The 13,176-nt window shown below is 43.6% G+C and overlaps 1 protein-coding gene across 1 annotated transcript in view; it reads left to right on the forward strand.

The window, feature by feature from the left end:
- adamts3 (ADAM metallopeptidase with thrombospondin type 1 motif, 3) overlaps positions 1-13,176 on the forward strand; it is a 144,727-nt gene that overhangs the window by 75,051 nt on the left and 56,500 nt on the right. Inside the window, exons 6-7 of the mRNA XM_077600895.1 lie at positions 8,577-8,660; positions 10,924-11,080. Coding sequence (XP_077457021.1) covers positions 8,577-8,660; positions 10,924-11,080 — 241 coding nt within the window. The remainder of the gene's footprint in view (positions 1-8,576; positions 8,661-10,923; positions 11,081-13,176) is intronic.

The raw sequence follows: 13,176 nt of genomic DNA on the forward strand, positions 1-13,176 counted from the left end.
GTTACTTTCGAACAAGAAATAAAACAAAGCGTTTTTTTGTTTTATTTCATAAACACAAATGTACAATCATTTCCTTTCTGTGTTCCGAAAGGGTGTTGCTTGCATGTAGACAAATTCAAAAGGGAATTCACATGAGTGGTATATACAGGACGTAGCGGTCTGATTTTCACCAGGGTACTCGGGTCTGGCGAGTCAGAGCGTGTTTAACTGCGGTGGAATGGTGACGCCCTGAGTTAGTAGTGGCAAGCACAAGTTTTTTCCCGTTTTATGCAAGATACGGTTTATTTTTTTTCTTGAGTTTCATTCACCGACATCAAAATAAATGTTGTTTAACGTTTTATCTGTTTATCTTTTTTCTATTTTGAAATAAATGATGGTATCTGCCGCATTATCTTGCAATAAAGTTGGGGATGCGGGAGCACGGAGAGGGACAGGAACAGGCTGAATAAGCTGGTCAGGAGGGCCAGCTCTGTTCTGGGCTGTCCTTTGGACTCTGTGGAGGAAGTGGGAGAGCGGAGGATGCTGAGCAGGATGATGTCCATCATGGACAGCACCTCCCACCCCCTGCATGAGTCTGTGGAGTCCCTCCGAAGCTCCTTTAGCAATAGACTGCGGCACCCTCATTGCAGGAAGGAGCGCTTCCGCAGATCCTTCCTCCCATCAGCTGTCAGGCTCTTTAACAAAAAAATGGCTGGGTGTTAAGACCTACCGTATGCATGCATGTACATTTATGTGTATGTATGTATGTATATATGTCCTAAGCAACACGCTTATTTAATTATATATTTATTCATGTATCTATTTCTTGACCTACTTATTACCTATCTATTACCTATCTATTTATGTCTAAAATGCCTTTCCTATTCCTGCATCCTCACCCTCTTGCCACTGGAACAACGAAATTTCCCGAATACGGGATGAATAAAGTTATCCAATCCAATCCAATATGGCGTTTCCTCTTTGTCACCTTGCAGTTTCGTGCATGCCAAGTCTTTATTATGTGCATATAAGCCGTACCCTGGATTCAGTCATCATTTCTTCGAGCGACAAATACAGCTTATATGCAAGAAAATACAGTAACGCATTGGATTTTAGAATGGGTAGGAACTAATGAAATATTTTACATGTAAGTTAATCAAAGTTATGAAACCACCCCTGAAACGAATTATTTTTCGTAAGTAGCGGTATCACTGTATACACTGTATTCCTCCAATGCTTTATGATTTATGTCTTCAAGGGTTTATTGTGGGTCATTTCCATATTATTTCTAGAGATCTTAGTGGTCACTTCTTGTTTTATTTTTGGTCACTTTCTCTTGGTTTTGGGGCACTTGATGATAATTTTCTGTTGTTATGTCAAAATGGTATGCCATGAGTTAATTGTATTCTGAACAAATCTTAAATCACAGTTAGCCACACTATTGTCATCAGTGGGATATTTTTAATCCAAATGCTGCTTTACAACGCACTGTTGTAAGTCCTCGTACGCCATCATCATCATTCATATGTATGTGTATATGTGGCAGGTAATACAACATATTACCAATTACAATGACAATAATGTGTCTGTTAACGCAGATGCCTCACTAGCTGAGGAACTGAACCGTTTCTTTGCCCGCTTTGAGACTGACAAATCAGACCCAGTCTCAACACCCCCACCACCACCCTGCAGTAGTACACTGAAGCTTCAGGAACATGAAGTGAGACTGGCAATGCGGTCTGTGAACACCAGGAAGGCTGCTGGCCCCGACGGAGTACCTGGGAATGTGCTCAAAGCCTGTGCTGACCAGCTGGCTGGTGTTTTTCAATTGTTCGCTGCAACAATCCATCATTCCATCCTGCCTGAAATCTGCCACCATTATCCCTGTCCCTAAAAAGCCAACCATTGACAGCCTGAATGACTATAGGCCTGTTGCACTCACGCCTGTGATCATGAAGTGCTTTGAAAAGTTGGTCGCCCGCCATATCAGGAACACAATCCCTCCCTCAGTTGACCCTCACCAGTTTGCTTATAGAGCAAACAGGTCCTCTGAGGACGTTATTGCCATAGCTCCACACACAGCACTGAGCCACCTGGAGCACTATGGGAATTACGTGAGGATGCTTTTCATTGACTATAGCTCAGCCTTCAACACTATAATACCCGACATTCTGGCTGACAAACTCTCCCACCTTGGACTATCCTCTTCCATCTGCTGCTGGATAAAGAACTTCTTAACCAACCAACCACAAACTGTTAGAATTGGTCCCCGCCTCTCTTCCTCCATAACACCGAGCACTGGCTCCCCTCAAGGCTGTGTACTGAGTCCTCTTCTGTACTCCTTGTACACATACGACTGTACACCAACCCACCAGTCTAACTCCATCATCAAATTTGCCGATGACACCACTGTGGTCGGACTCATCTCAGGAGGGGATGAGTCGGCCTACAGAGATGAGGTCAACAAACTGTCTCCGTGGTGCTCGGTGAACAATCTCACACTGATCGTCACGAAAACTAAAGAAATAATCCTGGACTTTCGCAAACACAGCACAGATCTGGCCCCACTCCTCATAAATGGAGTATGTGTAGACAGGGTCCAGTCCTTTAAATTCCTGGGGTCCACGTCACGGATAGCCTCTCCTGGTCTACAAACACCACGGCAGTAGTGAAGAAGGCCCAGAAACGACTCAATTTCCTCAGGGTACTCAGGAGGAACAACTTGGAGTCCAAGTTGTTCCTCCTGAGTACCCTGAGGAAATGGAGTCCAAGTTGTTCCTCCTGAGTACCCTGAGGAAATGGAGTCGTTTCTGGGCCTTCTTCACTACTGCCGTGGTGTTTGTAGACCAGGGTGGTACAGGTCCCCGACAATGTTCTGCTGAGAAGCTTAGTGTCCAAGACTTGGACACTAGTCACCAGTTTGCTTATAGAGCAAAGACTTGGACACTAAGCTTCTCAGCAGAACATTGTCGGGGACCTGTACCACCCTGGTCACAACCTGTTCCAGCTGCTGCCCTCTGGCAGACGCTACAGGTCTCACAAAGTATGGACAAATAGGCTTAAGGACAGTTTTTTCCCACAGCCATCAGGACTCTGAACTTGCGGTAGCACAACACACAATCCCTTCTGTGTAATAACTTCGGCGTGAGGTAACATGAAGGACGTTGGGCGGTGATCTGCCTCCTACTGGCTGACTGAAGGTAAGTGAGGAGACAGTGAGAGGTAAGTGATCCGTTTTTTTCTTTGTTGGCATCTGCGAGGCAAACTTTTTCTGCAGTCGCCGGGATTTGGTTGCGCTCGGGGGGTGATGCGACGTATCCATCACGGCGGAATGCCAACGAGTCTGAAATTATCCCTTATTTGGGCCTTTTGCCGGGAAAGCGCACCTTGTGGAGAAGCACTACGAATTTCGTCATATGCAGCTGGGTATGATGACAATTAGGCTTTTGTCGAGTCAATGATGATAAAAAGCCTATGTCCGATTATTATCCGATTATTATAAATGTAGGCTGTATATGTATGCCTATGGGGGTATCGGGTTTCTTCTTCCCTCCGCCCAACGCTTGTATTAAACATGCAAGCAAGGCAGTAATAACTGGAGTTTGCCTGTAGGCGTACATGAGTGAGTGGCTGTTGGTTTGAGATGCTGCGGTCCCTTGAGGAAGAACCCTGCATAGAATATGGATGGCTAGAGCTTGGAAAGGATTCCTAATATTCGGAAAGATGAAACAAATGTGGAAAAAAATGCTCTCAGTTATTCATGTAGTAGATTTCAGCTCAATCCATCAGTGTTGTCGTGGGACTGGTTATTTTATTTCCATTCTTCCTTCCTATTGTGCAGCATAAATAATTGTATTATTTAATTCAAGAATATAGATGTACTGTATAGGAATAAATTGTATCATATTGACATTATCCTATTATTATGCTGTAAGATAATTCAATTTTTTCTTCATTTCCCCCCCACTATATTTATCTGATCAATGTTACATCATTTTTTTACTTATCTTGAGACAATGTTCCCATTGAAGAAAGCGTTTTGTAACCTAAATGTTTCTTATGTAGAGGCCTTCATAGTAGTCGAATCCACTTGAAGATGGCATTAACATTAATTAATTCACTGATGACCCTCAAGACTTTCATCTTTGTGTTATTTTATAATGGAAAATAATTGAAAGATTGACAATACAAAACTGTATAGTTTCACCTACAATCGAACTTGATGATGAGCAGGCTCAGCTACCACAACCTGAGTTTTTGCTACTTCGCATGTGCAAACCGACTTCACTTCCTCTCACGCGATGACTGACTGCAGACATTCTACATTTATCTGATTGGCTCGAAAAAAAGTAAATGTCTTTTTCAGATGCACTAGATCAGGAGTGGCCAACTCGTTCTTAGAGAGCCTATCTAGTCTGTTTTCCATATCTCCTTCCTCTACCACACCTGAATCAAAAGCTCAACTCATCAGAAAGCTGTCCAGAAGCTTGATACCGATGGAAAACAGACCGGATAGCGACTCTCGAGGACCGGAGTTGACCACCTAGTTTCTCAAGGTGGCCCAGTGCAGCGTGGAGGGCGGTTGGTGGTCATTGCATCTTCTGTGGATCTATTTGACCAGTATGCAAACTGGTGCAGGTCATGGGTGAGGGGAAGAAGGCTTTGATGTGTTTCAGTACCAATTTTTCAAAGCACTTTTGGTGTGAGTTTTACTGGGCGGTAGTTGTCCAGATTATTTGTGGTGGCCGGCAATGTTCCCTCTAATTTTTCGTTGGTCTGAGCAGAAAGTCAACCTCCCTGAGCGCACCGAGTACCAGTGTGAGCGACATCATCGGTACTCGGATGATTCGCCTAAAGACGTTTCGCCAACGGACGTTTGACAGACGGGCAGGTCGCCGAATGAACGTTCGGCGGAACGTCCATTCGGCGACCTGTCCGTCTGTCAAACGTCCGTCGGCGAAACGTCTTTAGGCGAATCATCCGGTCACGACATCATCATTGCTCGCTATGGGCACACCAGTATCACACCTGCCACAAGCAGGTGCATGTCAATGTTCCCTCTAATTTTTCCATGTAAAACATGCTGTAAAACACGAAAAACATAAGTGGACAGAGCTACTGCCACTGGCTGCCGCTTAAACGGCGCCATCATGGGGAAAGGGGTAAAAAAAAAAAAAAAAAAATCCGATTTTTTTTTTACTGCGCGCCATATGATTGCTGCTGCGCAGAGAAGACGAGAGTAGTGCGCAATTGCGCACGCGCGCAGCTTAGAGGGAACACTGGTGGCCGGTTTTAGATAGTCTGGGATGGTGGCTACAAAACATGTTCGTGCACATCAGACAATTCGCACACACATTTGATGAATTTGTGCGTGTTTCACGTCAGTTGTGTTTGAAAATTTCAAAAGATATGTGTTTTTCGCCACATGCGCGTGTCCATCAAAAATATGAATGTGTTTGCTGTCACTCGGGTGTTTGCATCGACAGTGTGAATGTATTTCTTTTGAGACTAATCTAGCCCTATATAAAAGCACAGCGGGCCAACAGCAAATGAAAGACACCGCTCCAGGCGGCCTTTGCATTCCGAATGCTGTCGCCGGCTAATTAGCACATTCTATATTTTGAGGTCGTAAGATGGACATTTTCATGCATGGTTTCATGATTCTATTGACATTTACAGGCTAGTTCTTCTGGTGGGCCACACGCCACAACGTGACTAATGGTCACCTGGAGAAGGCGAAAGGTGATGTTCATTAGAGAGGTGCCTTGAGGTGTGAATGCATTGACTTAGGAGTTTTTCGAAATTGAAGTGGTGATTTAAAATAATAATAATCGGACATCGGCTTTGTCATCATCATTGACTCGACAAAAGCCTACTTTCTCATCATACCCAGCTGCGTATGACGAAATTGGTAGTGCTTCTCCACAAGGTGCGCTTTCCCCGCAAAAGGCCCAAATAAGTGATAATTTCAGAGTCGTTGGCATTCTGCCATGATGGATACATCGCATCACCCCCCGAGCGCAACCAAATCCCAGTGACTGCAGAAAAAGTTTGCCTCGCAGATGCCAACAAAGAAAAAAACGGATCACTTACCTCTCACTGTCTCCTCACTTACCTTCAGTCAGCCAGTAGGAGGCAGATCACCGCCCAACGTCCTTCATGTTACCTGACCCCAAAGTTATTAGACAGAAGGGATTGTGTGTTGTGCTACCGCAAGTTCAGAGTCCTGATGGCTGTGGGAAAAAACTGTCCTTAAGCCTATTTGTCCATACTTTGTGAGACCTGTAGCGTCTGCCAGAGGGCAGCAGCTGGAACAGGTTGTAACCAGGGTGGTATGGGTACCGGACAATGTTCCCGGCTCTGCTGAGGTAACGAGGGCTGGCATTGTCTTCCAGTGAGGGCAGAGAGCACCAAAAAGTCTTAAAAGTAAAACTTGAGATAGATTACAAGTAATTTTGGATTAAAATGTGATTATTTTGGGGCATGTGAACACAGAACATTCATTAATTCATAATCTGAAACACAGGGTAATTCACCTCTTTCAGTGAAAAGAGATTGGAAATCTAGCACCGTTGATGATAAGAATTCCAAGCTAGCCCCAGTTTAAAGGTGTTGTTAAGTCATTTTGATCATTTTCTTCTAAATTCATGAAATCTGTTTGAAAATAAGTGCTGAAAACGCCACAAGTTGAGAATGAGTGCTGTTAAAGGGAGAAACCTTTTGGGTCTAATTTTTTAAGTACTTATTTAGATCGGCCATTTGGTGTCGTGATAATTTGAAGCCCAGTGTTGTTGCTGCTTTCTGGACCGCCCTATCACTATTTAACCGTGAGAGCGCCACTGATGGTTATTCTTTGTAAAGTAGGAGTAGCACCGTCAGTGTCTGTAAGTGGATAATCAGCCGGTTTACAAATTTTCCAAGATTTTTTACCACTGTGCCATAAAAATGCACATTTCATGATTGCCACGAGGCACAGACCAACATAGTGACATTATTCTATTTACCCAAGAATGAAGTGCTCATGAAAAACCTTTACCCAGGACCACATGCATGAAAAGCTGCTATGTAAGAAGCGCTCCAGAATCTGCGGTAAACGATTTACAAAAGATACATTTTTTAACAGGGTGGCCCGGTGGAGCGAGTGGTTAGCACGTCGGTCTCACAGCTCTGGGGTCTTGGGTTCAAGTCCAGGTCACGTCCACCTGTGTGGAGTTTGCATGTTCTCGCCAGGCATGTGTGGCTTTCCTCCACATTCCAAAAACATGCATGGTAGGCTGATTGGACACTATAAATTGCCCCTAGGTATGGGTGTGAGTGCGCATGATTTATCCGTCTGCTTGTGCCCTGCGATCGGCTGGCCACCGATCCAGGGTGTCGCCCGCCTCTGGCCTGGAGTCAGCTGGAATAGGCTCCAGCACCCCCCGCGACCCTAATTGTTAACTATAACATAAAAATGGCTTTAAGCATTCTTTTGTGCAGTTTAAAGGTATGATTACAATGAATTTCGTTACCAGTAAGGGGCCCCCGAAATGAAGGAGAGAATGTCACTTCATCTGTTCAACATCGAATCAATGACTTTACCAAGCAGCTGTGAAAGGTCGTTTATGTTAGCCAACACTCAGCACCACACTTTAAATCTTGATTGATTGTTAACTGAGTCAGTTATGCATGGTCAAAAAAGTGTGAGTATTGCGGTGGGAACATTTAATTGTTGAAGTACAAACGAGACATTGTTCAGGCCCAGAGGAAACTAAAAGACTGGATCAAATTTTACTCCCAGGCGATCTACCAATAGTACTTTGGCGATAGACTGTTCGGAAACTGGAGTACCTAGAGAAAACCCACGCAGGCACGATAAAAGCATGCAAACTCCACACAGTAAGGTTGAAACCCTTGTGTCCTCAATCTTGGAACTGTGAGGTGGACATGCAAGCCTCCTGGTAGCGCACCATATTTCCTACTAATAAAATCCTCATTCAATTGCCGGTTGTCACTGTCAAACTTGCCTCTCATCATGGTATGACTAGCTCCACTAATTTAATAATAGCTGTCCATCTGCATTTCTCCTATCCTATATTATTAATTCATATGATTTCAATTCTGCCTTCTGCCTGCTCACAACTGAATTAGGACTTTATGACTGACACAGGAGCAGGATAGAAACAGGTGCCTAAACGTTGAAGCCTTTCCAACATCAAATCCATCATTCGTATTTATTATAGCCCAGATTCCAGACGATAGGTTGGGTCGACGCCAATCATTGAAGGGGAAATTTGATCCAGGGGCCTGATTTAGAACACGCTTGCTTGTAAAACAACACAAGTTGTTGGGAGAATGTTGCATTATCTGGATTGTTTTCATTTCTAGGGATTTTGTTGATTGTTTCCTGCAGTCACACGAAATACATATATATATATATATATATATATATATATATATATATACACAAAACAAAGTGACCCCAAAGTACCCCCTTATTAATAGGAAGTGACCATCAATCTACAGAAAGTGACCCATAGAAAAGTAAATCATCTCCACTCAGTTCCTCCAGAATTGCAATTTTTAATTTAACTGTGCCTTTTTTGCCGCTGTTGCAGGTAAACGAGATTTATCACGATGAGTCCCTGGGAGTCCACATCAATGTGGTTCTGGTGAGGATGATCATGCTCGGCTATGCTAAGGTGAGCATCTCCTATTATATATATATATATATATATATATATACACATATATATATATATTTATATATAAAGTATCTTGCGAAAGTATTCACCCCCATTGCATTAATACTTTGTAGCGCCACCTTTTGTTCCAATTACAGTTGCAAGTCGCTGGACAATGACTATCAGTTGAGCTGTGTTGCTTTTTGGCCAAACATATCGTTTTTCATTGTGCCCAAAAAGTTAGATTTTGGTTTCATCTGACGAGAGGACCTTCTTCCACATGTTTGGCGTGTCTCACAGGTGGCTTGTGGCAAACCTTAAGCAAGAGTTTTAATGGATAGAGATATTTGAGAAATGGGTTTCATCTTGCCACTCTTCCAGGCCAAATTTGTGCAGTGTACGACTGATTGTTGTCTTATGAACAGACTTTTCCACCTCAGCTGTAGATCACTGCAGTTCATTCAGAGTGATCATTGGCCTCTTGGGTGGATCTCTGATCAGTGTTCTCCTTGTTCGAGGTGAAAGTTTAGAATGATGACTGGGTCTTTGTAGATTTGTAGTAGTCTGATACTTCTTCCATTTCAATAAGATTGCTTGCATAGTGCTCCTTGAGATGTTTAAAGCTTGGCAAATCTTTTTGTATCCAAATCCGGCTTTAAACTTCTCCACAACTGTATCTCGGACCCACCTGGTGTGTTTCTTGGCTTTCATGCTGCTCGCTGCCCTTTAAACAGAACCCTGAGACTATCACAGAGCAAATGGATTGAGAGGGAGACATAATTCAACACCATTCAGCCGGTCCTACTGAGAGGGAAACTGGAAGAGGCTGGAGTAAGGAACCACCTAGCCGCATGGATCATCGACTTCCTCACTGACAGACCACAATATGTGAGACTCCAGGACTGTATGTCTGATGTGGTAGCTTGCAGCACGGGGGGCCCCACAAGGCACAGTGCTCTCCCCACTCCTCTTCTTCCTCTACACATCGGATTTCAAACATAATACAGAGACCTGCCACCTCCAGAAGTTCTCTGACGACACCGCTATTATTGGACGAGTGACGGACGGGAACGACCTGGAGTACAGGGGAGTCATCACAGCCTTTGTTGACTGGTGTAGGCAAAACCACCTCTACATCAACACCAGTAAGACAAAGGAAATGGTCATTGATTTTCGGAGGAATCCTCAACAGACCACTCAGGTGAACATCCAGGGTACAGACATTGAAATCGTGGAGAATTTTAAGTACCTGGGTGTTCACCTCAACAACAAACTAGACTGGTCCACAAACATAGATGCCCTGTACAAAAGGGGCCAGAGCCGCCTCTACCTACTGAGGAGTCTACGGTCCTTTGGAGTGTGCAGGACACTGCTGAGGACTTTCTACGACACTGTGGTGGCATCTACAGTGTTTTATTCAGTGCTCTGTTGGGGATGTGGGAGCACGGAGAGGGACAGGAACAGGCTGAATGAGCTGGTCAGGAGGGCCAGCTCTGTTCTGGGCTCTCCTCTGGACTCTGTGGAGGAAGTGGGAGAGCGGAGAATGCTGACCAGGATGATGTCAATCATGGACAGCACCTCCCACCCCCTGCATGAGTCTGTGGAGTCCCTCCGAAGCTCCTTTAGCAATAGACTGCGGCACCCTCATTGCAGGAAGGAGTGCTGATCCTTCCTCCCATCAGCTGTCAGGCTCTTTAACAAAAAATGGCTGAGTGTTACGACCTACCGTATGCATGCATGTATATTTATGTGTATCTATGTATATATGTGCTAAGCAACACGCTTATTTATTTGTATATTCATTCATGTATTTATTTATTAACTTACTTATTACCTATCTATTTATGTCTAAAATGCCTTTCCTATTCCTGCATCCTCACCCTCTTGCTACTGTGACAACGAAATTTCCCGAATACGGGATGAATAAAGTTATCCAATCCAATCCAATTACACACAGGTCGAATCTATTTATCATCATCATTCAACATGGGATGATTCAGAGACCCTCACTGAACTTCAGGACTGAGGTTTCCTCCCACATCCCACAAGGCTCTTTGAACACTCTTTATTGTATGAGTGTGAGTGTGAAAGGTTGTCCATCTTCTTGTGCCCTGCCATTGGCCTGTAGTTATGGGTGGATGGCAGCAAATTGTTGCAGGCAGATGACTCGATTGATTTTTTTTTTCATACCGCACAGCATCTTTTTACTGACTGACCAACTAAGAAACCAAGAAATCACTGTTGAGATTTTTTTCTATGAATATCATGGTTTTCCCGGCAGTCCATCAGCCTGATAGAAAGAGGCAATCCGTCCCGCAGTTTGGAGAATGTTTGCCGCTGGGCTTTTGGCCAGCAGAAGGGTGACGTGGACCACGCAGAGCACCACGACCACGCTATCTTCCTCACTCGCCAAGGCTTCGGACCCACTGGAATGCAAGGTAAGGCTGTTACACCCTCACATTAAAACACAGTGCTGTACATTTTTGGTAACTTCATGTTAATTCTGGTGCATTTTTGGGTCACTTCTTTGTTAACTTATTATCTGCCATTGATGGCACTAGACATCCAATTAATTTTAAGTGGGTGGCCCCAATCAAAATGGCCTCAGCATGTTGCCTGGGGCTGTCATGAAAGTGAGGCATGGGGTCGTGAAAAACATGGGGTGGACCCAATCGCAGGGACTTAATGGCTAGGCAGGGTGACGGTAATTCAAAAAGGTTTAATTAAATTGACTAAAAACAAAATACAAACCAAAAACTACAGAAGACAAAACATGGCAGTACAGTAATACCTTGAGATACGAGCTTAATGTGTTCTGGGACCGAGCTCGTATGTCAATTTACTCGTATCTCAAATCAATTTTTCGCATATAAAATAACTAAATACAAATTAATTTGTTCCCATCCTATGAAAAAACATAAAAATAGGATATTACAATAGAAACGGGTGTTTTCAATTGTTCTAACTCACCACCTACGCTCATAAAGTAACAAATACCTATCTAGTAGTTATGATCTGCAATAAAATGCGACATTGTGTTCAGTATTGTACGGCATTCTTACCTTTGAGACATTCGCTAGCGGCTAACGGTGGAGGAGAGAGACCTGGCATGTTCGGTTCACTACACTTTTGTGACACTAGGTAACATAACATAAACTTTAACTTGAATTAACTTTAATTACTATACACACAAATTGACGTATCCTTGTTGTGTTATAACTGAGGCAAAGATGTTAATGTATTTTCTGTGGCTTTCTAGTTAGAATTAGCTGCTTACCCGTGCCTTGCAAACGAGTTTATCCCCAGTTCGTTTTTTAAAGTTATTGAACCAGCCACAACTCATGTTGAAGGTTTCGGCTGGCGTCGAATTATTCCCTTTCTCAGCTGCTTGCTTTACTTTCAAGTACTCGCAGATTCCGCTAACCGTTTCTCCTTTTTTCATGTTAAAAGAAGCCCCTCCCTCTCATCATGAATATCACTGGGCAGCTTGAAAAGGACTACCTAGAGGCCACGTCGTATGCTCGTATGTCAAATTTGTGTCATATCTCAGGGCTAAAATTGGCTCGGAATTTTCCTCGTATCTGAAATTTATCGTTCATTGGGAGAGTTGTATGTCAAGGTATTACTGTACTCACACATTAATTAGACACAACCTGAAAGCAACTGGACAATAACTTAATAAACCAAGGGAACTTAAGTAGACTTACAAGGGTTAATGAGAGATAGGAAACAAGTGGGTGACACATGAGGCAGTGGATAGGCTGAGATACACAAGGAATGAAACAACAGGTGAAAAGAATTAACAATCACAAGGATGAGACAGAAAAGGGCAGACATGGGGAAAAACATGACAGGGGCAACATTCCCATGACAGTGAATGCATTGATAATAAAATTTAGTGATACGTGGCTTATTAATGAACTGAAATTTCAAACCTTTTTTTCATCACTGTTACAGCATTTTCTATTTACTTACTGGCTGCCATTAATGTGATAGATGTCCAATCCATTTGAAGTAGGAGGGCTGGAAGTGAATGAACGATTTGACTTAGCTTACACCCTCCCATTTTATTGGGATTGGATGTCTAAGAGTGATGAATGCATTTCAATTCATGGCAAAAGTATGATTGGGCTTAACATGATTTGATGTCTATCATCACCTATGACAGGGCAACAAGCGCTCTTATTTATATATATTTTTAAAAAAATTAACGGTTGCTGGCAGCCATCAAGGATATGGGGACCAGTGGTTGGAAAGTCTCATCTCATCTCATTTTCTGAACCGCTTTATCCTCATTAGGGTCGCGGAAGGTGCTGGTGGTAATCCCAGCTGACTCCGGGCAGGAGCCAGGGAACACCCTGAATCTGTGGCCAGCCAATCGCAGGGGACAACCATGCACACTCACACCCATACCTAGGGGCAATTTAGAGTGTCAAATCAGCCTACCATGCATGTCTTTGGAATGTGGGAGGAAACAGGAATACCCGGAGGAATCCCACGCAGGCCAGGGAGAACATGCAAACTCCACACAGAT

This window comes from Stigmatopora argus, chromosome 5 (assembly GCF_051989625.1).
Source record: "Stigmatopora argus isolate UIUO_Sarg chromosome 5, RoL_Sarg_1.0, whole genome shotgun sequence".
Lineage (NCBI taxonomy): Eukaryota > Metazoa > Chordata > Actinopteri > Syngnathiformes > Syngnathidae > Stigmatopora > Stigmatopora argus.